The 27474-nt window shown below is 39.1% G+C and overlaps 2 protein-coding genes across 3 annotated transcripts in view; one reads left to right on the top strand and one right to left on the bottom strand.

Moving 5' to 3' along the window:
- Window positions 1-2699, bottom strand: part of NDOR1 (NADPH dependent diflavin oxidoreductase 1) — a 127171-nt gene extending 124472 nt beyond the window's left edge. Inside the window, exon 1 of the mRNA XM_053696225.1 lies at window positions 2650-2699. Coding sequence (XP_053552200.1) covers window positions 2650-2667 — 18 coding nt within the window. The 5' untranslated portion in view covers window positions 2668-2699. The remainder of the gene's footprint in view (window positions 1-2649) is intronic.
- Window positions 2700-2747: 48 nt separating this feature from the next.
- Window positions 2748-5541, top strand: TMEM203 (transmembrane protein 203). 2 transcript variants are annotated; one of them, XM_053696157.1, is made up of 2 exons: window positions 2748-2790; window positions 4841-5541. In XM_053696157.1, exon 2 carries the CDS (start codon window positions 5062-5064, stop codon window positions 5464-5466), a length of 405 nt encoding a protein of 134 aa, XP_053552132.1. In that variant the 5' UTR covers window positions 2748-2790; window positions 4841-5061; the 3' UTR covers window positions 5467-5541. The 2 variants fall into 2 exon arrangements, with proteins under 2 accessions (XP_053552132.1, XP_053552133.1); XM_053696158.1 differs by lacking the exon at window positions 2748-2790 and adding an exon at window positions 4208-4277.
- Window positions 5542-27474: the final 21933 nt, after the last annotated feature.

Raw genomic sequence — 27474 nt, 5'->3', positions numbered from 1 at the left:
TATTCCCCATGAGAAGTAGTGCTATGTCAATATGCCCATGAGAAGCAGCATAGAGCTAAGTCAGTATGCCCATGAGAAGCAGCATATAGCTAAGTCAGTATGCCCATGAGAAGTAGCATAGAGCTTTGTCAGTATTCCCCATGAGAAGTAGTGCTATGTCAATATGCCCATGAGAAGTAGCATAGAGCTAAGTCAGTATTCCCCATGAGAAGTAGTGCTATGTCAATATGCCCATGAGAAGTAGCATAGAGCTAAGTCAGTATTCCCCATGAGAAGTAGTGCTATGTCAATATGCCCATGAGAAACAGCATAGAGCTAAGTCAGTATTCCCCATGAGAAGTAGGGCTATGTCAATATGCCCATGAGAAGTAGCATAGAGCTAAGTCAGTATTCCTCATGAGAAACAGCATAGAGCTAAGTCAGTATTCCCCATGAGAAGTAGTGCTATGTCAATATGCCCATGAGAAGTAGCATAGAGCTAAGTCAGTATTCCCCATGAGAAGTAGTGCTATGTCAATATGCCCATGAGAAGTAGCATAGAGCTAAGTCAGTATTCCCCATGAGAAGTAGTGCTATGTCAATATGCCCATGAGAAGTAGCATAGAGCTAAGTCAGTATTCCCCATGAGAAGTAGTGCTAAGTCAATATGCCCATGAGAAGTAGCATAGAGCTAAGTCAGTATTCCCCATGAGAAGTAGTGCTATGTCAATATGCCCATGAGAAGTAGCATAGAGCTAAGTCAGTATTCCCCATGAGAAGTAGTGCTATGTCAATATGCCCATGAGAAACAGCATAGAGCTAAGTCAGTATTCCCCATGAGAAGTAGGGCTATGTCAATATGCCCATGAGAAGTAGCATAGAGCTAAGTCAGTATTCCTCATGAGAAACAGCATAGAGCTAAGTCAGTATTCCCCATGAGAAGTAGTGCTATGTCAATATGCCCATGAGAAGTAGCATAGAGCTAAGTCAGTATTCCCCATGAGAAGTAGTGCTATGTCAATATGCCCATGAGAAGTAGCAGAGAGCTAAGTCAGTATTCCCCATGAGAAGTAGTGCTATGTCAATATGCCCATGAGAAGTAGCATAGAGCTAAGTCAGTATTCCCCATGAGAAGTAGTGCTATGTCAATATGCCCATGAGAAGTAGCATAGAGCTAAGTCAGTATTCCCCATGAGAAGTAGTGCTAAGTCAATATGCCCATGAGAAGTAGCATAGAGCTAAGTCAGTATTCCCCATGAGAAGTAGTGCTAAGTCAATATGCCCATGAGAAGTAGCATAGAGCTAAGTCAGTATTCCCCATGAGAAACAGCATAGAGCTAAGTCAGTATTCCCCATGAGAAGTAGTGCTAAGTCAATATGCCCATGAGAAGTAGCATAGAGCTAAGTCAGTATTCCCCATGAGAAGTAGTGCTATGTCAATATGCCCATGAGAAGTAGCATAGAGCTAAGTCAGTATTCCCCATGAGAAGTAGTGCTAAGTCAGTATGCCCATGAGAAGTAGCATAGAGCTAAGTCAGTATTCCCCATGAGAAGTAGTGCTATGTCAATATGCCCATGAGAAGTAGCATAGAGCTAAGTCAGTATTCCCCATGAGAAGTAGTGCTATGTCAATATGCCCATGAGAAGTAGCATAGAGCTAAGTCAGTATTCCCCATGAGAAGTAGTGCTATGTCAATATGCCCATGAGAAACAGCATAGAGCTAAGTCAGTATTCCCCATGAGAAGTAGGGCTATGTCAATATGCCCATGAGAAACAGCATAGAGCTAAGTCAGTATTCCCCATGAGAAGTAGTGCTAAGTCAATATGCCCATGAGAAGTAGCATAGAGCTAAGTCAGTATTCCCCATGAGAAGTAGGGCTATGTCAATATGCCCATGAGAAGTAGCATAGAGCTAAGTCAGTATTCCCCATGAGAAACAGCATAGAGCTAAGTCAGTATTCCCCATGAGAAGTAGTGCTAAGTCAATATGCCCATGAGAAGTAGCATAGAGCTAAGTCAGTATTCCCCATGAGAAGTAGTGCTATGTCAATATGCCCATGAGAAGTAGCATAGAGCTAAGTCAGTATTCCCCATGAGAAGTAGTGCTAAGTCAATATGCCCATGAGAAGTAGCATAGAGCTAAGTCAGTATTCCCCATGAGAAGTAGTGCTATGTCAATATGCCCATGAGAAGTAGCATAGAGCTAAGTCAGTATTCCCCATGAGAAGTAGTGCTAAGTCAGTATGCCCATGAGAAGTAGCATAGAGCTAAGTCAGTATTTCTCATGAGAAGTAGCATAGAGCTAAGTCAGTATTCCCCATGAGAAGTAGCATAGAGCTAAGTCAGTATTCCCCATGAGAAGTAGCATAGAGCTAAGTCAGTATGCAGTGGTGTAGAGCCCAGGCAGCAGTCTCTCTAAGTGGGCTAGAGATAAGTCAGTAAGCTTTATGAACAATGTGTTAGAGATAAGAGCTTAGTCACATGGGTGGCATACAGCTGAATCACTACCATATATTGCAGGGGGGACATTAGAATGACCAGGAATGAAAGATAAATGGCTCAGTTCTCAGCACCATTGCATGACACATACACTAACCCTAAGTGCCACTAATAACAACAATCCTCCAGTAGGCAACGCTCTGTCCAGCTTCTTATCTACCCTCACTCACCTCCTCTTCTGGCTTCATTGACCCTCACAGTCCGTCGCGTTATGATGACGTCACACCCAGTGTCGCATGCATTGACTTAGTTTGCTAAAGAAGTGCTGGCGGAAGTGTTCTTGAGCGGAGAAACGGAGATCGAAGCTGTAGGTAGGTGAACGCTGTTATTCCCGGTGTGAATGGCCTTATAGTGCCCGTGTGATATTTTGGTATCGCTCCATGTGAGCGGCTGCATGTAAAAGCAGGTGATCATATGCCCTTTGCTATTGGCTCTGCATACAGTCTGTGTACACTCAATAGTAGAACAATAAACGTGCACTGCTTACAAATAATAACTTGTGAAACTGCTACATAATAAGGTATAAGTATACTGCAATTTAGAAATATTGCTGATGTAGATGATATGAATATAAATAGAGAGAGAGAGAAAGAAAAGAGATATGTATAGATTTAGATAATAACTGGAGTCAAGCTATCAGACACTTATTTGTTTGCACTTTCTTAAGACTATTAAAGGCTGTACCATACATTTATGCTAATAAGAATTGCTTTAATGAATACAAGCATTTTTATTATAAATGTCACTCAAATTTTTTAAAAAAAATCATTTTCTAGAACTTGTCTAAACGTTAAAAACAAAATCTCCCATTGTGCCACTAAATTTTCACGTCAGCTATCTCACACAATGACCCCTCTAAGATATCACAAAGATTTGAGACTTTTTACTGTGGAATTTTAAAAATATTGGGCCCCAAATGTACCTCAAATTGCTAAAATAGGCACTTTCCAGCAATTTCACTTAGGGATAAAAACAAAATCTCCCATTGTGCCACTAAATTTTCACAGCAGCTATCTCACACAATGACCCTTCTAATTATGGGGACTTTTTACTGTGAAATTTTAAAAATATTGGTCCCCAAATATCCGTAAGTAAAATAGATGGAAAGTGATTATTTTGGCAATTTGTGTGATATTTGGGGCCCAATATTTTAAAATTCCACAGTAAAAAAAGTCTCCATTCTTTGTGATATCTTAGAGGGCTCATTCTGTGAGATAGCTGTGGGGAAAATTTAGTGGCACAATGCAAGATTTTGTTTTTATCCCTAAGTGAAATTGCTGGAAAGTGCCTATTTTTGCAATTTGAGGCCCAATATTTTTAAAATTTCATAGTAAAAAGTCCCTGTACTTTGAGATTTCATAGAGGGGTCATTGTGTGAGATAACTGCGGTGAAAATTTAGTGGCGCAATGGGAGATTTTGTTTTTAACGCTTAGAAAAGTGCTGGAAAATGACTATTTTTATTAAATTTGAGTGACATAACAAAAATGTTTGTTGTATTCATTAAAGCAATTCTTATTAGCATAAATGTATGGTACAGCCTCTAATAGTCTTAAGAAAGTGCAAACAAATAAGTGTCTGATAGCTTGACTACTGTTTTATAACTGTCTGATAGCTCGACCTGAATTTGTCAACTGTCTGCTAGCGTGACTCCAGTAGATATGACCTGGTTCTCAAGAAAACTGAAAGCCTAAAACTCTTTTTCATGTAAGGCACCTCTTCCTGCAAGTCTGAATTTGATGTCTGATGAGTGTTTGGCATCATCTATGTCCAATGGTTAGAAAACTTGTATACAGTACGGTAAGCACTGGACATCTGTATTAATACTTATGATATAACCGAACAACATTACTCAAGTGCTGTAGCAAGTGTATAATAACCAGGGACCAAATCAAAACGGTGTTGTTGTATTTTGAAAAGTATGGACACACTTATTACTCTCTTAAGGTATCCCCTGCTCTGACCAAGTATGCACAAGTGTTTAAAGAGTTATGGAATTTTAAACAACTATCCAATTTACTTCTGTTATCTAATATGCTTAATTTTATATGTATCCTTTGTTGAAAAGCATTCCTACGTAGGCTTAGGAGCCACAATGTTCTACTGGGAGCTGGCTGCTGGTTGGTGGATTTGCATATTTGGCTGACTTGTTGTGATAGGTTAGCTTCCTGTAGTGCATTGCTGATCCCTCAACAAAGGATACCAAGAGAATTAAGCAAACTTGATAATATAAGTAAATTGGAAAGTTGTTTAAAATTGTATGTTCTATTTGAATCATGAAAGAAGCGGGTGGCTTCACATCCCTTTTAAGTTTGAAAAAATGTCCATTTACTCAATATAATCTCTTCTTATTTTTTTTTCAGGACCTTTGTTAAATTGACTTCTGGGAGCCAAGTTGCAGGTCTTCTGATAAACTGACTTCTGGAACATGAGTTGCAAGTTATTTGGCTGACTTTTGGAAGGCGGACCATTTTAACCTGACTTCTGAAAGAAGAATTGCTTCTCTGCCATCCACCAATCACAACATCCTCACATGTTGCTACAAAATATTCCACCCGCAGCAGACCTCTTCTAACCAATCACAATGCTGTTCTCCTTACGCGAGCTGGTACAGTGGCTCGGATTTGCCCAGTTTGAAATTTTTCTTCATGTCTCGGCCCTATTAGTTTTCTCTATTCTTTTAGCACTCAAAGTTGAAGGATTGAGCCTAAGTTGGTGGAATGTATTCATCCCGTTCTTTGCTGCTGATGGACTGAGCACTTACTTTACCACCATAGTGACAGTGAGACTATTCCAGGATGGGGAGAAGAGGCAGGCTGTACTACGCCTTTTCTGGATACTCACCATTTTAAGCCTCAAATTTGTTTTTGAGATGCTTTTGTGCCAGAAACTCATGGAACAGACAAGAGAGCTTTGGTTTGGACTCATCATGTCTCCTATATTTATTCTGCTTCAGCTTTTGATGATCAGAGCCTGCAGAGTCAACTAGAGTTCGATAAGAACTTGTATTGTAGCTTAAGATGTTTGCATGTTTATTTATTAAAGTGTAATTAATTTACTGTTATTTATCGTCTAATATCTAATATTTTCCATGAGGTTTAATTGGAAATTTTCCTGTTGCGACCTTTCATGCAAGGTGTTAAAGAGCCGTTAAAAAGAAGATTAAAGGACCAGTAAAAACAGTAGATTTGCATGATGACAAGACAATGCAATAGCGCTTAGTATGAAATTTAAGTAGTAGATTTTTTTTTTCTGACAAATTTTAAAGTTATGTCTATTACCACTCCCCCTGTATCATGTGACAGCCATCAGCCAATTACAAATGCATACACATACCATGTGACAGCCATCAGCCAATAACAAATGCATATACGTCTAATCTGTGAATTCTTGCGCATGCGCAGTAGGAGCTGATGACTCAAAGTGTAAAAATAAAAAGACTGTGCACATTTTGGAAGTTTAAATGGAAAGTTGTTTAAAATTACATGCTGTATCTGAATCATGAAAGTTTAATTTTAACTTGAGTGTCCCTTTAAAGGATCATTAAAGTAATATATTTGTATATATGTTGCATCTGAAAGATGGTGATTTATATTGTATTACATATTGTTTTGTAAAATGGATGTTCCTCTACAGAGAGAGAGAAAGAGAGAAAACACACACTTGTGTTTGTCCTTGTGGGATGTTACACCATCCACCAGTATTGCTGTGGGAGGTGCCTTTTAGCTCCTTTGGACTATGATTCTGTATGGATATCATTGTATACAATATAAATCAGTGCTAGCCAAATATGCCTAAAATCTTGGAGCCAGCTCAAAAATCTGTGTGGCCTGGAAAAGACCTAGTTGCACTGGGCTAAATTTTAGGTGTGGCTGGGTCCTTTCCAGGTGCATGGCCTGGAAAGTAATCAACCGCATGGGGCTAAATTTTATGTGCGGCCTGTAACAGCAAGCGGTGACCAGTGGAGGCATGTTGGGGGCACTTGGGGAATCCAAAACGGGTGAATTTAAGGTGCCAGTGGCGCCCAGATTAGTCAAGCCCTGATAAATATAAATTAATATGTATTTATAGAGTGAATAATCCAAATGAATTTTGGTCTGTTTGATCAAACAAAAACTTTAAGAAATTATAATTAAATAACTTAAAATATTCAGTGCTTAATCACCTTAATGAAGGGAAAATGGTAGAGTTTACCCCTTTCTTCTTCTGCATGTGGGAAAAACAATGCACATTCATACACCATGTACAGGGTTGAGATGGGTTAGCAAGGGTCATTTTGTACTGGAAGAAAAGGAAACCAGTAAAAATCAGCTTGTCTAATGTCCCTTTAAGCCACTCAACATACATCAGCAAAAATTCTAGAAGATCAATATTTCTTACACATGGGTGGGGTAGATATGCAAATGACCTATACGGTATTTTCTCAGACCAAGAAAGAAGAAATAAAATAGGTAGACAGAAACGATGACTGTCTACTGTGCTACATGCCTGAAATTTGTTAGAGCAGGTAATTTTATCACTAGTGACACTGCAAATCTAAGTGGTTAAACACATACGTAAAGTACTGGTCAAAACTCAGAGCACTGCTGGTTGGATCCCAGCTGCGAGACTAACACTGCTGATTGGATCAGTGGTGGTTTCTGTTATCGACCAGCGGTACTTTTAAAGGGTTATGAAACCCAATTTGTTTTCCTATTATCAATTTTTCTTCGTTCTCTTGGTATCTTTATTTAAAAAAAAAGCAGGAATGTAAAGCTTAGGAGCCGGTCCGTTTTTTTGTTCTGCACCTGGGTAGCGCTTGCTGATTATTGGAAAGTTGTTTAAAATTGTGTGCTCCTGAATAATAAAATAAAAAATATGGGTTTCTTGTCCCTTTAAAGTAAACTTTTGCGCATTGTTAAAGACTTTCAGAGCTACCCTTGCCAGAAATATTTTTAACATTTTGTATAAAAAAATTTTTTTATTGTCCCTTTAAATTGTAATTTTCATTTTTAATTTTTTTTCTTAAATGTTTCTGGTATTTGTTTTGTCATTGTGAAGGAATGTAAATGTAAACACTAAAAATTAGCAAGCTGCCAAAATTGAAATCCTTATAGGGACATGAAACAAATGATTCAAATAGAGCATTTCATTTTAAACGTCTTTCAAATGTACATCTATTATCTAACTGGCTTTATTCTCTTTGGTATGCTTTATTGAAGGAGCAGCAATACACTACTGGGAGTTAGCCGAGACATTTATCACCAGCTAGCTCACAGTAGTGCATTACTACTTCTGAGCCTACCTAGGTATGCTTTTCAACAAGGGATACGAGAATAAAGCAAATTTGATCAAAGAAGTACAATAAAAAAAATAAATTAATTGTATAGTCTGTCTGAATCATGAATTAAAGGGACAGTAAAGTCCAAATTAAAGGGACACTGAACCCAAATTTTTTTCTTTTGTAATTCAGAAAGAGCATGCAATTTTAAGCAACTTTCTAATTTACTCCTATTATCAATTTTTCTTCGTTCTCTTGCTATCATTATTTGAAAAAGAAGGCATCTAAGCTTTTTTTTGGTTTCAGTACTCTGGACAGCACTTTTTTATTGGTGGATGAATTTATCCACCAATCAGCAAGGACAACCCAGGTTGTTCACCAAAAATGGGCCGGCATCTAAACTTACATTCTTGCATTTCAAATAAAGATACCAAGAGAATGAAGAAAATTTGATAATAGGAGTAAATTAGAAATTTGCTTAAAATGTCATGCTCAATCTGAATCACGAAATAAAATTTTTGGGTACAGTGTCCCTTTAAACTTTCATTAATTAAGATAGGGCATGCAATTTTAAACAACTTTCCAATTTACTTCTATCATCAAATTTGCTTTGTTCTCTTAGTATTCTTAGTTAAAAGCTAAACCTAGGTAGGCTCACATGCTAATGTCAACGCCCTTGAAGGCAGCCTCTTATCTCTACATTTGACTGTATTTCACAGCTAGACAGCGCTAGTTCATGTGTGCCTTATAGATAGCATTGTGCTCACTCCCATGGAATTATGAGTCAGCGCTGATTGGCTAAAATGCAAGTCTGTCAAAAGAACTGAAATAAAGGGGCAGTTTGCAGAGGCTTAGATACAAGGTAATCAGAGGTAAAAAGTGTATTAATATAACTGTTAGTTATGCAAAACTGGGGAATGGGTAATAAAGGGATTATCTATCTCTTTAATTTTAACAATATTTGGTGTTAAAGTGAATGTAAAGTCAGTCTCTCCCGGGAACGCCACAGTAATCGTTATTGGAAAAACAGATGAACTTTAATTCATCATTTTCACAGCATTACTTTTTATTTTCTGTTTTTACCGTAATAGCCGTTCGTTTTAAGTATTGTTCCTCCGCCCCGTCATCTTAGCTGTTTGATTTCCTCCCGCGGGACCAACCACTTTTTAGAAACGTCACTTGTTCCTAATGTTCCCAATGCATCTGCGTTAGACTTGAAATCTCCTATTCAGCTTCGACATGCTTTCATGCGTCGCGCATGCGCTATAGCCTTATTTTCGGTGTTAGTTCCAAATGTAATGATGTCCGAGGTAAGCTGCTGCACTCGATGCCACAATAGTATTCATTTAATGTATTCAGTCATTGAATACTATGTAGCTAGTCTACGAAATCGCCTTGTAACGCATGCGCTGTTGCTGGAGTAGACGGGAGCGCGCTTGGAGAATACGTATAGAGAGGGGGGGACCGCTCTATACGTCACAGGGAGGAAAAGAAGGAAGTAGCGGCTGGGAGGAACTGGGCTTGAAAACGGCAGCAAATTGGTAATATAAATATATAAATAAGAATTATTTTTTTATAAAAAAAAAAGTGGCGGTTTAACTAATAGACACATAGGTGCTATGAAAATTGACATTGACTTTAACTGTCCCTTTACAATTTTTCTTTTCAGTTTCATATTTGTTTAACACAGTCAGTAAACAGGACTGTTATCCAGGAAGTGATGTATATTCGTGTTTGTGTAGCTCTGAATCATCATCTGTCATTTCCTGGAGATCTCTAAATCACTACTTGATTTATGGTTTTGTTACATTCCTTGGCTGTTTGCAATTAGTATTGAGCAGAAAAAGTGTCATTTCTAAAGAAGGTTTAAGACAAGAGGAGTTGTTTGGAAATTACCTAAAAATAGAGAGGATGTTATCTGTGTTTGGGAATTAGTTGCTAAGTAGAGTTTGTGAGGTTGAGTATGGACAAGAGTATCATAGGTATTTATTAAAGAGACATTAAATGCCTGGGTGCAACTACGGTTATTAATCACTGGGCTGCTGCTTGTATTCCTTTTTCCTGCAGCTGTCTTTAAAACCATTTTCTTATTTTAACTCTTTACAAGTGCCAGTAAGAGATGCCTCTTGTCTTCATGCTGGGCACCGCCATTTTGGAACTTAAAGGGACATAAAACACAATTTTTTTTCTTTCACGATTTAGATAGAACATGCAATTTTAAACAACTTTCCAATTTACTTCTATTATCTAATTTTGCTTCATTCACTTGATATCCTTTGCTGAAAAGCATAGCAAAATGGGATTAGTAGCTGCTGATTGGTGGCTGCACATAGATGCCTTGTGTGATTGACTCACCCATGTACATTGCTATTTCTTTTACAAAGGATATCTAAATTTAGCAAATTAGATAAAGTAAATTGGAATGTGGTTTAAAATTGTATTCTCTCTCTGAATCATGGAGAAAAAAAAATTGGGAGTTTCATGTCCCTTTAAGTATTTTCGCACCCTGAAACATTTGCTACGTACATTCACAGATTAATATGAATGTAATTTCAATTATTTGTTAAACCAGCTGCAGAGTATAAAGTGTTTGAGACATTGCATTTTCAGGTTTATTTGTATATATGAAATAGCTGGGTTTGTGCTTTTAAAACATGGCCTATTACAATGGGTTGAGTTTCAGGTAAATATCAGATCTCATTATGTTATTACTTTGTGTACACACACTTGCTTCCTTATCTTATATTTGTCTGTAAAACTAAAGCTCAATACATAGAGAGACCAATGGAAAATTATCATATTATTACTTAACTATCCTGCACCCCACTTGGAGTGTAATTTCTTCTGCTGGCTGTGTTTACTTAGGCTATTCAATAGCTGACAGTATCAAAACTTTCAGTATAGGTTGGGAAATCACAAGCTTAATCAGCTATTTCAAAGGACAAAATAGGGGCAAAGGAACTACTTGTAAACAATTTAATACACTCCAGCAGGTAAAATGGAATATTGGAAACAATTTAAATGGGATTTTTTGGGGGGGTGAACTGTCCCTTTCAGTTCAGTGTGCACAATACAGAGCAGGAACTCTATTTAATTTTTTTTTTTTTTTACTGTGGCTACATTTATATTATCCCTGAGGGCTTTTTTTACAATTTGTTATGTAATGTTTAAAATCTATTTAAAAAATGTAAAACGTCTGCTCTGTATTGTGAGAGCTTAAGTGTAAGATACAGTTATCAAAACGCTGGCAATGTCAGTGATCTGTGAAAGCGCAACTCTTTAGTCACAGGATGTAAGAATACGTAAGTTCCAAGATGGCGGCACCCTGTATGAAAAGACGTAACTTCAATGATCAGCACCAGTAAAGGGTTAAATATGGAGAAAAAAACATAATTTATGTAAGAACTTACCTGATAAATTCATTTCTTTCATATTAGCAAGAGTCCATGAGCTAGTGACGTATGGGATATACATTCCTACCAGGAGGGGCAAAGTTTCCCAAACCTCAAAATGCCTATAAATACACCCCTCACCACACCCACAAATCAGTTTAACGAATAGCCAAGAAGTGGGGTGATAAGAAAAAAAGTGCGAAAGCATATAAAATAAGGAATTGGAATAATTGTGCTTTATACAAAAAAATCATAACCACCACAAAAAGGGTAGGCCTCATGGACTCTTGCTAATATGAAAGAAATGAATTTATCAGGTAAGTTCTTACATAAATTATGTTTTCTTTCATGTAATTAGCAAGAGTCCATGAGCTAGTGACGTATGGGATAATGACTACCCAAGATGTGGATCTTTCCACGCAAGAGTCACTAGAGAGGGAGGGATAAAATAAAGACAGCCAATTCCTGCTGAAAATAATCCACACCCAAAATAAAGTTTAATGAAAACATAAGCAGAAGATTCAAACTGAAACCGCTGCCTGAAGTACTTTTCTACCAAAAACTGCTTCAGAAGAAGAAAACACATCAAAATGGTAGAATTTAGTAAAAGTATGCAAAGAGGACCAAGTTGCTGCTTTGCAAATCTGATCAACCGAAGCTTCATTCCTAAATGCCCAGGAAGTAGAAACTGACCTAGTAGAATGAGCTGTAATCCTTTGAGGCGGAGTTTTACCCGACTCGACATAGGCATGATGAATTAAAGATTTCAACCAAGATGCCAAAGAAATGGCAGAAGCTTTCTGGCCTTTTCTAGAACCGGAAAAGATAATAAATAGACTAGAAGTCTTTCGGAAAGACTTAGTAGCTTCAACATAAAATTTCAAAGCTCTAACAACATCCAAAGAATGCAACGATTTCTCCTTAGAATTCTTAGGATTAGGACATAATGAAGGAACCACAATTTCTCTACTAATGTTGTTGGAATTCACAACCTTAGGTAAAAATTCAAAAGAAGTTCACAACACCGCCTTATCCCGATGAAAAATCAGAAAAGGAGACTCAGAAGAAAGAGCAGATAATTCAGAGACTCTTCTGGCAGAAGAGATCGCCAAAAGGAACAAAACTTTCCAAGAAAGTAATTTAATGTCCAATGAATGCATGGGTTCAAAAGGAGGAGCTTGAAGAGCCCCCAGAACCAAATTCAAACTCCAAGGAGGAGAAATTGACTTAATGACAGGTTTTATACGAACCAAAGCTTGTACAAAACAATGAATATCAGGAAGATTAGCAATCTTTCTGTGAAAAAGAACAGAAAGAGCAGAGATTTGTCCTTTCAAAGAACTTGCGGACAAACCTTTATCTAAACCATCCTGAAGAAACTGTAAAATTCTCGGAATTCTAAAAGAATGCCAGGAAAAATGATGAGAAAGACACCAAGAAATATAAGTCTTCCAGACTCTATAATATATCTCTCTAGATACAGATTTACGAGCCTGTAACATAGTATTAATCACAGAGTCAGAGAAACCTCTTTGACCAAGAATCAAGCGTTCAATCTCCATACCTTTAAATTTAAGGATTTGAGATCCTGATGGAAAAAAGGACCTTGCGACAGAAGGTCTGGTCTTAACGGAAGAGTCCACGGTTGGCAAGAGGCCATCTGGACAAGATCCGCATACCAAAACCTGTGAGACCATGCTGGAGCTACCAGCAGGACAAACAAGCATTCCTTCAGAATCTTGGAGATTACTCTTGGAAGAAGAACTAGAGGCGGAAAGATATAGGCAGGATGATACTTCCAAGGAAGTGATAATGCATCCACTGCCTCCGCCTGAGGATCCCGGGATCTGGACAGATACCTGGGAAGTTTCTTGTTTAGATGAGAAGCCATCAGATCTATTTCTGGAAGTTCCCACATTTGAACAATCTGAAGAAATACCTCTGGGTGAAGAGACCATTCGCCCGGATGCAACGTTTGGCGACTGAGATAATCCGCTTCCCAATTGTCTATACCTGGGATATGAACCGCAGAAATTAGACAGGAGCTGGATTCCGCCCAAACCAGAATTCGAGATACTTCTTTCATAGCCAGAGGACTGTGAGTCCCCCCCTGATGATTGATGTATGCCACAGTTGTGACATTGTCTGTCTGAAAACAAATGAACGATTCTCTCTTCAGAAGAGGCCAAGACTGAAGAGCTCTGAAAAGTGCACGGAGTTCCAAAATATTGATCGGTAATCTCACCTCCTGAGATTCCCAAACCCCTTATGCCGTCAGAGACCCCCACACAGCTCCCCAACCTGTAAGACCTGCATCTGTTGAAATTACAGTCCAGGTCGGAAGAACAAAAGAAGCCCCCTGAACTAAACGATGGTGATCTATCCACCACGTCAGAGAGTGTCGTACAATCGGTTTTAAAGATATTAATTGAGATATCTTTGTGTAATCCCTGCACCATTGGTTCAGCATACAGAGCTGAAGAGGTCGCATGTGAAAACGAGCAAAGGGGATCGCGTCCGATGCAGCAGTCATAAGACCTAAAATTTCCATGCAAAAGGCTACCAAAGGGAATGATTGTGACTGAAGGTTTCGACAAGCTGAAATCAATTTTAGACGTCTCTTGTCTGTCTAAGACAGAGTCATGGACACTGAATCTATCTGGAAACCCAAAAAGGTTACCCTTGTCTGAGGAATCAATTAACTTTTTAGTGAATTGATCCTCCAACCATGATCTTGAAGAAACAACACAAGTCGATTCGTATGAGATTCTGCAAAATGTGAAGACTGAGCAAGTACCAAGATATCGTCCAAATAAGGAAATACCACAATACCCTGTTCTCTGATTACAGACAGAAGGGCACCGAGAACCTTTGTAAAAATTCTTGGAGCTGTTGCTAGGCCAAACGGCAGAGCCACAAACTGGTAATGCTTGTCCAGGAAAGAGAATCTCAGAAACTGATAGTGAGCTGGATGAATCGGAATATGCAGATATGCATCCTGTAAATCTATTGTAGACATATAATGCCCTTGCTGAACAAAAGGCAGGATAGTCCTTATAGTTACCATTTTGAATGTTGGTATCCTTACATAACGATTCAATATTTTTAGATCCAGAACTGGTCTGAAGGAATTCTCCTTCTTTGGTACAATGAAGAGATTCGAATAAAACCCCAGCCCCTGTTCCAGAACTGGAACTGGCATAATTACTCCAGCCAACTCTAGATCTGAAACACATTTCAGAAATGCTTGAGCTTTCGCTGGGTTTACTGGGACACGGGAAAGAAAAAATCTCTTTGCAGGTCGTCTTATCTTGAAACCAATTCTGTACCCTTCTGAAACAATGTTCTGAATCCAAAGATTGTGAACAGAGTCGATCCAAATTTCTTTGAAAAAACGTAATCTGCCCCCTACCAGCTGAGCTGGAATGAGGGCCGCACCTTCATGTGGACTTAGAAGCTGGCTTTGCTTTTCTAGAAGGCTTGGATTTATTCCAGACTGGAGATGGTTTCCAAACTGAAACTGCTCCTGAGGATGAAGGATCAGGCTTTTGTTCTTTGTTGAAACGAAAGGAACGAAAACGATTATTAGTCCTGTTTTTACCCTTAGATTTTTTATCCTGCGGTAAAAAAGTTCCTTTCCCACCAGTAACAGTTGAGATAATAGAATCCAACTGAGAACCAAATAATTTATTACCCTGGAAAGAAAGGGAAAGTAGAGTCGATTTAGAAGCCATATCAGCATTCCAAGTTTTAAGCCATAAAGCTCTTCTAGCTAAAATAGCTAGAGACATAAACCTGACATCAACTCTGATAATATCAAAAATGGCATCACAGATAAAATTATTAGCATGTTGAAGCAGAATAATAATGTTATGAGAATCATGATCTGTTACTTGTTGCGCTAAAGTTTCCAACCAAAAAGTTGAAGCTGCAGCAACATCCGCCAAAGATATAGCAGGTCTAAGAAGATTACCTGAACACAAATAAGCTTTTCTTAGAAAGGATTCAATTTTCCTATCTAGAGGATCCTTAAAGGAAGTATCATCTGCCGTAGGAATAGTAGTACGTTTAGCAAGGGTAGAAATAGCCCCATCAACTTTAGGGATTTTGTCCCAAAACTCTAATCTGTCGGACGGCACAGGATATAATTGCTTAAAACGTTTAGAAGGAGAAAATGAATTACCCAAATTATTACATTCTCTGGAAATTACTTCAGAAATAGCACCTGGAACAGGAAAAACTTCTGGAATAACTACAGGAGATTTAAAGACCTTGTCTAAACGTTTAAATTTAGTATCAAGAGGACCAGAATCCTCAATTTCTAATGCAATTAGGACTTCTTTAAGTAAAGAACGAATAAATTCCATTTTAAATAAATATGAAGATTTATCAGCATCAACCTCTGAGACAGAGTCCTCTGAACCAGAAGAATCATTAGAATCAGAATGATGATGTTCATTTAAAAATTCATCTGGATAAAGAGAAGTTTTAAAAGATTTTTTTATGTTTACTAGAAGGAGGAATAACAGACATAGCCTTCTTAATGGATTCAGAAACAAAATCTCTTATGTTATCAGGAACACTCCGAACATTAGATGTTGAGGAAACTGCAACAGGTAATGGTACTTTACTAAAGGAAATATTTTCTGCATTAACAAGTTTGTCATGACATTTAATACAAACAACAGCTGGAGGAACAACTACCAAAAGTTTACAGCAGATACACTTAGCTTTGGTAGTTCCAGCACCAGGCAGCGATTTTCCTGAAGTTTCTTCTGACTCAGATGCAACGTGAGACATCTTGCAATATGTAAGAGAAAAAACAACATATAAAGCAAAATTGATCAAATTCCTTAAATGACAGTTTCAGGAATGGGAAAAAATGCCAAAGAACAAGCTTCTAGCAACCAGAAGCAAAGAAAAATGAGACTTAAATAATGTGGAGACAAAAGCGACGCCCATATTTTTTTAGCGCCAAATAAGAAGCCCACATTATTTGGCGCCTAAATGCTTTTGGCGCCAAAAATGACGCCACATCCGGAACGCCGACATTTTTGGAGCAAAAGAACGTCAAAAAATGACGCAACTTCCGGCGACACGTATGACGCCGGAAACGAAAAGATTTTTTGCGCCAAAAAAGTCAGCGCCAAGAATGACGCAATAAAATGAAGCATTTCAGCCCCCGCGAGCCTAACAGCCCACAGGGAAAAAGTCAAATTTTAAGGTAAGAAAAAATGATTGATCAAATGCATTATCCCAAATATGAAACTGACTGTCTGAAAAAAAGGAATGTTGAACATCCTGAGTCAAGGCAAATAAATGTTTGAACACATATATTTAGAACTTTATAAAAAAGTGCCCAACCATAGCTTTAGAGTGTCACAGAAAATAAGACTTACTTACCCCAGAACACTCATCTACATATTTGTAGAAAGCCAAACCAGTACTGAAACGAAAATCAGCAGAGGTAATGGTATATATATAAGAGTATATCATCTATCTGAAAAGGGAGGTAAGAGATGAATCTCTACGACCGATAACAGAGAACCTATGAAATAGACCCCGTAGAAGGAGATCATTGAATTCAAATAGGCAATACTCTCTTCACATCCCTCTGACATTCACTGCACGCTGAGAGGAAAACCGGGCTCCAACCTGCTGCGGAGCGCATATCAACGTAGAATCTAGCACAAACTTACTTCACCACCTCCATAGGAGGCAAAGTTTGTAAAACTGATTTGTGGGTGTGGTGAGGGGTGTATTTATAGGCATTTTGAGGTTTGGGAAACTTTGCCCCTCCTGGTAGGAATGTATATCCCATACGTCACTAGCTCATGGACTCTTGCTAATTACGTGAAAGAAATAGGTTGCCACCATATAAAAAATCTGTAAAACAAGACTGTGATCCGTTGACTTTGTTTGTTCAATAATGTACTGTTTATGTAGATAAAAAGTTCTGCAAAGTAAATTGTTTGCTAGCAAACGTAGGCTTACCCCCAGGCTGTGTTCACTCTGTGTCCTCCGTGAGTGAGATTACAGCCGTAACGGGATGACGTCACTTTTGTAGGCGCTGTCTCAGATCGGCCGTCATGAGATCACAGTAAGAGTTCATGACCTCAGCACTGCTGATGCTGATTGGCTGCTGTTCATTTTTTTTATTTTTTTTTACCTGCAGCTGGGAGCAGGTGAAGTATATTTTTTTACACAGAACTTACTCTGCTGAGCTGAGGAGATTGTGAGATACAGAGGTTTGCCAATACCACCTTAAAATCCATACTATCTTAAAAAAGACATTAAATTTGACCAATAAGGAGTCAGCTACACCTTTAAAAAGGCACACATGTTACAACTAATTTATCTTGAAAAAGCCCTGCATAGCGAGAAACGCGTTGTGTTGTAACTTGGAGAGACTGTTTATCTGTCAGTAGCTAGAGCTACACATATATATTCCATTTGGACAACGCTGTGATTTTTACCACAGACTTTGGAAAATAAAGATTGGGATAATTGCTAACAAGCCAAGCCGATTCTACAACAAGAAGTATCCTCTTTTATTGGCACTCTCTGAATTGGTTGAGAAGTCCTAACAGAGTGTCCCTATAAGTATTCTGCGTGCTGTCGGGCACCTAAGGGCAGATACTTTACATCTACGAATCTATTCATCAGTTTCTCATGCTGATCGCAACCAGGACCAATCAGACGGCCGATCTGAGACAGCGCCTACAAAAGTGACGTCATCCCGTTACGGCTGTAATCTCACTCACGGAGGACACAGAGTGAACACAGCCTGGGGGTAAGCCTACATTTGCTAGCAAACAATTTACTTCGCGGAACTTTTTATCTACATAAACAGTACATTATTGAACAAACAAAGTCAACGGATCACAGTCTTGTTTTACAGATTTTTGATATGGTGGCAACCTATTTTTAAGTTAACGGAGATGTCCGTTTTTTAACTATTATTCATAGTGTCTATTAATTGTGTTGGTTTATGTGTAATTAAAATTGTTTGGCACAAGTCACTTTCGATACACTATATTATCTTTATATATCTGTATCCACCTTTAGCTTTTAGCGCTCTTGTTTCTCTATTTTTGTTTATTTGTTTGACCTATGTGAGGGACTCATAGGTTTTTTCAAGAGCTTGGTGGTCTCACCCTGCGCTCATTATATACTCCCCTTTTTTGGTTAAATATGGAGGATGGCTCTGAAGAGAGCTGCAGGCACAGGACAAACAATTGTGGCATGGTGAGTAACAACCTTGTTATTATGCCCAACCATTCAATGTCCCTTTAACAGATTTTGGGGGAAATGGAATTTCCTGGTAACAAGGATTAAATTGAAATGTTAGCACGATAATAAAATACTGTAATTAATTTGAGCATTTGAAAAGACTTCAAAGTGCAAAAAAAATTATTTATAATTTATGCTTAACTGATAAATTAATTTCTTTCATGGTGTTGAGAGTCCACAATCCATTACTCCTGGGAATTTATACTCCTGGCCACTAGGAGGAGACAAAAATCCCAAAACTTTTAAAACCCCTCCCACCTTACTGAAAACGAGTCTGACGTATAGATAAGCCAAAAAAAGATGAAGGTAGGAAAAGAACATAAGAGCAATAAAAAGGAGCAGGGAAAAAAGAGGTGCACACTCAAACTGCCGGCAGAAAAAACTATCACAATAGAAAAAAAAATTGAGTGGGGCTCATAGACTCTCACCACTATGAAAAAAATTAATAAAAGGTAAGCATAAATTATAATTTTTTCCATAAAGGTGGTGAGAGTTCACAATCCATTAGTCCTGGGAACTAATCCCCAAGAGGTGGAGTCCACGAGTAATTCCAAATACATGGGATGATTCTTTCTTTTTTTTTTTTTTTTCATGCAGTAAATATATATATATATATATATATATAATAATATGAAAAAACATCAAAATGGTAGAATTTAGAAAACCTATGTAAGGAAGACCAAAAACACTGCCTTTCAAAATAAACCAACAAATGCCTCATTTGTAACCCCTTAAGGAACATTGACATACCCTGCATGTTGATGGTCTTTCTATAGGGATTGCACTATTAATAGTGCGGTCTCGCTGCCAGCAGCGAGACTGCGCTGTTTCCAGTAACCAGAAGGGAGGGTATAATAGTGCGGATCCTGCAGCAAGCGGTGGGACCGTACTGTTATAAACAAGAAAAAAAACGACTGTTGACATACATGCCTCATTCATAACTCTTTAAGGACCATTGACATACGTCGATGGTCTTTCTTTGGAGATTGTGGTATTTCCAGTGACCAGAATGGAAGAGGGAGAGTATAATAGTACAGTCTCTCTGCTTGCAGAGAGACCCATGCTATTATAAACAAGAAAACCCTTAACGACTGGTGACGTACATGGTACGTCGTGGTCATTAAAGAGTTAAAGACCATAAAGTTGCAACTGATCATCTAGAATGAAAGGAACCCATATAGAAGGAAACTGACCAGCCGCCAAGTATGCTTTCTGGGGGGAAAAAAAGTTTTAACTAAAATGCTAATAAAACGGCAGTAGCCATCTAAACCTTTCTGAAACCAGAAAAATGAATAAACAAGCTAGAAAATTGTCTAAAATCCTTGGTAGACTACAAAATAGAACTTCAAAGCTCTGACCACATCCAAGTAATTGAGAAGCTCCTCCTTAGAAAACTTATTATAACATAATAATATTATAACAAAAAGAAAGACCAATCTCAAGATTGATATTAACAGAAGAAACCACCTTAGACAAAAGGTCAAACTTAGTTCTCAAAACTGCCTTATCCTGAAGTAAAAACAAGATAAAAAGACTCACCACAAAAAGCAGACAAACCAGAAACCCTTCTAACAGAAGAAAAAGCAAAAATAATATAAACCTCCCAGGAAAAAAGCTAAATATCAAAAATATTCATAGGTTTATAAAGGAGGAACCTGCAAAACTCTGGAAAACAAATAAGGTTCCACAGAGGAGAAATTGGTTAATCACAGGCTTAGTCATGGCTAAGGCCTGGATAAAATGCTGAATATTCAGTGCATTTTGACAGTTTTTCACAGCAAGACAGCGCCAGTTCATGTGTGTCATATAGATAACATTGTGCTCAATCCCGTGAAGTTAATTTATGAGTCAGTAGTGATTGGCTAAAATGCAAGTCTGTTAAAAGATCTGAGATAAGGGGCAGTCTACAGAGGCTTAGATATAAGGCTGTCACGGATGTAAAAAGTATATTATATAACAAAACTGGGAATGGGTAATAAAGGCTTTACATATCTTTGTAAACAATACAAATTTTCTAGTAGACTGTCCCTTTAATGCACTTCAATGTCTACATATGATAAAAAAAATACTTCTAAAAACCCTCCCTAAAATGTCTGACATAATAGTCCCCAGGCTATGATATACCCATAAGTGAGTACCTATTAATAGCTTATATGCTAAGCAGGTGCCAACAATAACCCCTGCCCTTACCTGATAGGCACTCATACTACTGGACTTACCATAAGCAGAAATAACTGCTTCCAGTAGATAGCCAATCCAGTGATTTACACGTGAAGGTAAAAGATCAATATACACCACTGGAAATAATTAAGAGACCACTACAAAATTATCAGTTTCTCTGTTTTTTTACTATTTATAGGTGTGTGTTTGAGTAAAAAGTAAATTTATGCTTACCTGATAAATTAATTTCTTCTACGATATGACGAGTCCACGGATTTCATCCTTACTTGTGGGGTTTATCCTCCTGCTAACAGGAAGTGGCAAAGAGCACCACAGCAGAGCTGTATATATAGCTCCTCCCTTCCCTCCACCTCCAGTCATTCGACTGAAGTTAGGAAGAGAAAGGAAAAGCCAAAGGTGCAGAGGTGACTGAAGTTTACAAAAAGTATAAATCAAAATATGTCTTAAAAATAACAGGGTGGGCCGTGGACTCGTCATATCGTAGAAGAAATTAATTTATCAGGTAAGTCTAAATTGACTTTTCTTCTACAAGATATGACGAGTCCACGGATTTCATCCTTACTTGTGGGATACAATACCAAAGCTACAGGACACGGGTGAAAGGGAGGGACAAGACAGGAACCTAAACGGGAGGCACCACTGCTTGAAGAACCTTTCTCCCAAAACCAGCCTCAGAAGAAGCAAAAGTATCAAATTTGTAAAAATTGGAAAAAGTGTGAAGAGACAACCAAGTTGCAGCCTTGCAAATCTGTTCAACAGAAGCATCGTTTTTAAATGCCCATGAGGAAGCCACAGCCCTAGTAGAATGAGCCGTAATTCTTTCAGAAGGCTGCTGTCCAGCAGTCTGATATGAAAGACGGATGATACTCTTCAGCCAAAAAGAAAGAGAGGTAGCCATAGATTTCGACCCCTACGCTTTCCAGAAAAAACAATGAATAATGACGATGATTGACGGAAATCCTTAGTCGCCTGCAAGTAAAACTTCAAGACACGGACTTAGAAGAAGGGTTAGGACATAATGAAGGAACAACTATTTCCTGATTAATATTCTTATTAGAAACAACCTTAGGAAGAAAACCATATTTGGTACGTAACACCACCTTATCAGAATGGAAGATAAGATAAGGCGAATCACATTGTAACTCTGAAAGCTCAGAAACTCTGCGAGCCGAAGAAATAGCAACCAAAACAAAACTTTCCAAGATAACAGCTTAATATCTATGGAATGCATGGGTTCAAACGGAACCCCTTGAAGAACATTAAGAACTAAATTCAAACTCCAGGGTGTAGCAATTGGTCTAAACACAGGCTTAATTCTGGTTAAAGCCTGACAAAAAGACTGAACGTCTGGAACATCTGCCAAACGTTTGTGAAGCAAAATTGACAAAGCAGAAATTTGTCCCTTTAAGGAACTCGCTGATAACCCTTTCTCCAATCCTTCTTGGAGAAAAGACAGAATCCTGGGAATCCTAACCTTACTCCATGAGTAACCCTTGGATTCACACCAAAAAAGATATTTACGCCATATCTTATAATAGATCTTTCTAGTAACAGGCTTACGTGCCTGAATCAAAGTATCAATGACCGCATCAGAGAATCCCCGCTTAGATAAAATCAAGCATTCAATCTCCAAGCAGTCAGCTGCAGAGAAATTAGATTTGGATGTTGGAAAGGACCTTGAATGAGAAGGTCCTGTCTCACTGGAAGTTTCCACGGAGGCAGAGAGGACATGTCCACTAGATCTGCATACCAAGTCCTGCGTGGCTACGCAGGCGCGATTAGAATTACTGAAGCTCTCTCCTGTTTGATCGGAGCAATCACCCGGGGATGGAGAGGAAACGGTGGAAACACATAAGCTAGGATAAACGACCAAGGCACTGCCAAGGCATCTATTAGTTCGGCCTGATGATCCCTCGACCTGGATCCGTATCGTGGGAGCTTGGCATTCTGACGAGATGCCATCAGATCCAATTGCGGTCTGCCCCATCAGAGAGGCAAATAACTCCGGATGGAGTTCCCACTCCTCCGGATGAAAAAACCTGTCTGCTTAAAAAGTCTGCTTCCCAGTTGTCCACTCCTGGGATGTAGATTGCTGACAGATAACAAGAGTGGGCCTCTGCCCATTGAATTATCTTGGATACCTCTGTCATCGCTAAGGAACTCCTCGTTCCTCCCTGATGATTGATGTAAGCCACAGTCGTGATGTTGTCCGACTGGAATCTGATTCATTTGGCCGAAGCCAACTGAGGCCACGCCTGAAGTGTATTGAATATTGCTCTCAATTCCAGAATATTGATTGGAAGTTGAGACGCCAACTGAGTCCAGACACCCTGAGCCTTCAGGGAATTCCAGACTGCACCCCAGCCTAGAAGACTGGTGTCCGTTGTCACTATCACCCACGAGGGTCTGCGGAAACACGTCCCCTGGGACAGATGATCCAGCGACAACCACCAAAGAAGAGAGTTTCTGGTCTCTTGATCCAGATTTATCAGAGGAGATAAATTTGTATAGTCCCCATTCCACTGTTCGAGCATGCACAGTTGCAGTGGTCTGAGATGAAACCGAGCAAATGGAATGATGTCCATTGCCGCCACCATCAATCCAATTACCTCCATACACTGAGCCACTGATGGCCGAGGAGTGGACTGAAGGGCTTGCAAGTATTTAGAATGTTTGACTTTCTGACCTCCATCAGAAAAATCTTAATTGCTATAGAATCTATCAGAGTTCCCAAGAAGGGAACCCTTGTCTGTGGAATTAGTGAGAACCGTGAGTTCTCAGAAAGGACAACACTGTGTCTGTGTGAGACTTTGTTAGATGATAAGTCGACGCCTGAATCAAGATATCGTCCAGATAAGGCAACACTGCTATGCCCCGCGGCCTGAGAACCGCCAGAACTGACCCTAGGACCTTTGTGAAGATCCTGGGTGCTTTGGCCAACCCGAAGTGAAGAGCCACGAACTGAAAATGTTTGTCCAGGAAGGCAAACCTTAGGTACTGATGATGATCCTTGTGAATAGGAATATGAAGGTATGCATCCTTCAAATCCACGGTAGTCATATATTGACCCTCCTGGATCATTGGTAAAATTGTTCGGATAGTCTCCATCTTGAACGATGGGACTCTGAGAAACTTGTTTAGACCCTTGAGATCTAAAATGGGTCTGAAAGTTCCCTCTTTTTTGGGAACCACGAAAAGATTTGAGTAAAACCCCAGCCCCTGTTCCAGTCTTGGAACGGGACGAATTACTCCCATAGTAGAGAGGTCTTTTACACAATGTAAGAACGCCTCTCTTTTTATCTGGTCTACAGACAATCGTGAAAGAAGAAATCTCCCTCTTGGGAGAAATCCTTTGAATTCCAGTTGATACCCGTGGGTTACAATTTCCAGTGCCCATGGGTCCTGAACATGTCTTGCCCAAGCCTGGGCAAAGAGAGAAAGTCTGCCCCCTACTAGATCCGGTCCCGGGCCGGGGGCCGCCCCTTCATGCTGTCTTGGTAGCAGCAGCGGGCTTCTTGGGTTGTTTACCCTTGTTCCAGGCCTGGTTAGGTCTCCAAACGGACTTGGCCTGAGCAAAATTCTCTTCCTGCTTTGTGGAGGAGGAGGAAGAAGAGGGTACTCCTTTAAAGTTCCGAAAAGGAACGAAAATTATTTAGTTTACTCCTATTCTTAACAGACTTATCCTGAGGTAAAGCGTGACCTTTACCTCCAGTAATGTCAGAGATGATTTCCTTCAGCTCAGGCCCGAATAGGGTCTTACCCTTGAAATAAATAGCCAAGAGTTTTGATTTAGATGACACATCAGCAGACCATGATTTTAACCATAACGCTCTACGCTCTAAAATGGCAAATCCTGCATTTTTAGCCGCCAACTTAGCAATTTGAAAGGCGGCATCTGTGATAAAAGAATTAGCTAGCTTGAGAGCCTTAATTCTATCTAAAATATCCTCTAAGGGGGTCTCAATTTTAAGAGACTCTTCCAAGGCATCAAACCAGAAAGCCGCTGCAGTAGTCACTGGAACAACGCAGGCTGTCGGTTGTAAAAGGAAACCCTGATGAATAAATAACTTCTTTAGAAGACTCTCTAATTTTGTATCCATAGGGTCTTTGAAAGCACAGCTGTCCTCAATAGGAATAGTTGTACGCTTAGCCAGGGTAGATATAGCTCCCTCCACCTTAGGAACAGTCTGCCAAGAATCCCGAATGGTGTCTGATATGGGATACATTTTCTTAAAATTAGGAGAGGGAGAGAACGGTATACCCGGTTTGTCCCACTCCTTCTTAATAATCTCCGAAATTCTCTTAGGAACCGGAAAAACATCAGTGTAAGTGGGTACTTCTAGATATTTGTCCATTTTACACAATTTCTCTGGTGGCACCATGATAGGGTCACAGTCATCCAGAGTCGCTAAGACCTCTCGAAGTAACAGGCGGAGGTGTTCTAGCTTAAATTTAAAGGACATGACGTCCTAATCTGTCTGAGGTAACATACTTCCTGGTTCCGAAAGTTCTCCCTCAGACAAAATTTCCCTGACCCCCAACTCAGATCCCTGTGAGGGCACATCGGAAATAGCCAAAAAAGCATCAGAGGACTCAGTATTTACATTGATTCCTGTCCTACTGCATTTACCCTGTAACACTGGTAATTTAGATAATACCTCTGTAAGGGTAGTTGACATAACTGCAGCCATATCCTGCAGAGTAAAAGAATTAGACACATTTGAGGAACTCGGCGTCACTTGGGTGGGCGTTAATGGTTGTGACACTTGGGGAGAATTAGATGGCATATCCTGATTCTCTTCAGACTGAGAATCATCCTTAGGCACACTTTCTTTACATAAAACATAATTTATGAAAGAACTTACCTGATAAATTCATTTCTTTCATATTAGCAAGAGTCCATGAGCTAGTGACGTATGGGATATACATTCCTACCAGGAGGGGCAAAGTTTCCCAAACCTCAAAATGCCTATAAATACACCCCTCACCACACCCACAAATCAGTTTAACGAATAGCCAAGAAGTGGGGTGATAACAAAAAAGTGCGAAAGCATATAAAATAAGGAATTGGAATAATTGTGCTTTATACAAAAAAATCATAACCACCACAAAAAGGGTGGGCCTCATGGACTCTTGCTAATATGAAAGAAATGAATTTATCAGGTAAGTTCTTACATAAATTATGTTTTCTTTCATGTAATTAGCAAGAGTCCATGAGCTAGTGACGTATGGGATAATGACTACCCAAGATGTGGATCTTTCCACGCAAGAGTCACTAGAGAGGGAGGGATAAAATAAAGACAGCCAATTCCTGCTGAAAATAATCCACACCCAAAATAAAGTTTAATGAAAACATAAGCAGAAGATTCAAACTGAAACCGCTGCCTGAAGTACTTTTCTACCAAAAACTGCTTCAGAAGAAGAAAACACATCAAAATGGTAGAATTTAGTAAAAGTATGCAAAGAGGACCAAGTTGCTGCTTTGCAAATCTGATCAACCGAAGCTTCATTCCTAAATGCCCAGGAAGTAGAAACTGACCTAGTAGAATGAGCTGTAATCCTTTGAGGCGGAGTTTTACCCGACTCAACATAGGCATGATGAATTAAAGATTTCAACCAAGATGCCAAAGAAATGGCAGAAGCTTTCTGGCCTTTTCTAGAACCGGAAAAGATAACAAATAAACTAGAAGTCTTTCGAAAAGACTTAGTAGCTTCAACATAATATTTCAAAGCTCTATCAACATCCAAAGAATGCAACGATTTCTCCTTAGAATTCTTAGGATTAGGACATAATGAAGGAACCACAATTTCTCTACTAATGTTGTTGGAATTCACAACCTTAGGTAAAAATGCAAAAGAAGTTCGCAACACCGCCTTATCCTGATGAAAAATCAGAAAAGGAGACTCACAAGAAAGAGCAGATAATTCAGAGACTCTTCTGGCAGAAGAGATCGCCAAAAGGAACAAAACTTTCCAAGAAAGTCATTTAATGTCCAATGAATGCATGGGTTCAAAAGGAGGAGCTTGAAGAGCCCCCAGAACCAAATTCAAACTCCAAGGAGGAGAAATTGACTAAATGACAGGTTTTATACGAACCAAAGCTTGTACAAAACAATGAATATCAGGAAGATTAGCAATCTTTCTGTGAAAAAGAACAGAAAGAGCAGAGATTTGTCCTTTCAAGGAACTTGCGGACAAACCTTTATCTAAACCATCCGGAAGAAACTGCAAAATTCTCGGAATTCTAAAAGAATGCCAAGAAAAATGATGAGAAAGACACCAAGAAATATAAGTCTTCCAGACTCTATAATATATCTCTCTAGATACAGATTTACGAGCCTGTAACATAGTATTAATCACAGAGTCAGAGAAACCTCTTTGACCAAGAATCAAGCGTTCAATCTCCATACCTTTAAATTTAAGGATTTGAGATCCTGATGGAAAAAAGGACCTTGCGACAGAAGGTCTGGTCTTAACGGAAGAGTCCACGGTTGGCAAGAGGCCATCCGGACAAGATCTGCATACCAAAACCTGTGAGGCCATGCCGGAGCTACCAGCAGAACAAACGAGCATTCCTTCAGAATCTTGGAGATTACTCTTGGAAGAAGAACTAGAGGCGGAAAGATATAGGCAGGATGATACTTCCAAGGAAGTGATAATGCATCCACTGCCTCCGCCTGAGGATCCCGGGATCTGGACAGATACCTGGGAAGTTTCTTGTTTAGATGAGACGCCATCAGATCTATTTCTGGAAGTTCCCACATTTGAACAATCTGAAGAAATACCTCTGGGTGAAGAGACCATTCGCCCGGATGCAACGTTTGGCGACTGAGATAATCCGCTTCCCAATTGTCTATACCTGGGATATGAA

This window comes from Bombina bombina, chromosome 12 (genome assembly GCF_027579735.1).
Source record: "Bombina bombina isolate aBomBom1 chromosome 12, aBomBom1.pri, whole genome shotgun sequence".
NCBI classification, from domain to species: domain Eukaryota; kingdom Metazoa; phylum Chordata; class Amphibia; order Anura; family Bombinatoridae; genus Bombina; species Bombina bombina.
The sequence above is the reverse complement of the archived record's forward strand: the minus strand, read 5'-3'. Positions and strand labels throughout refer to the sequence as shown.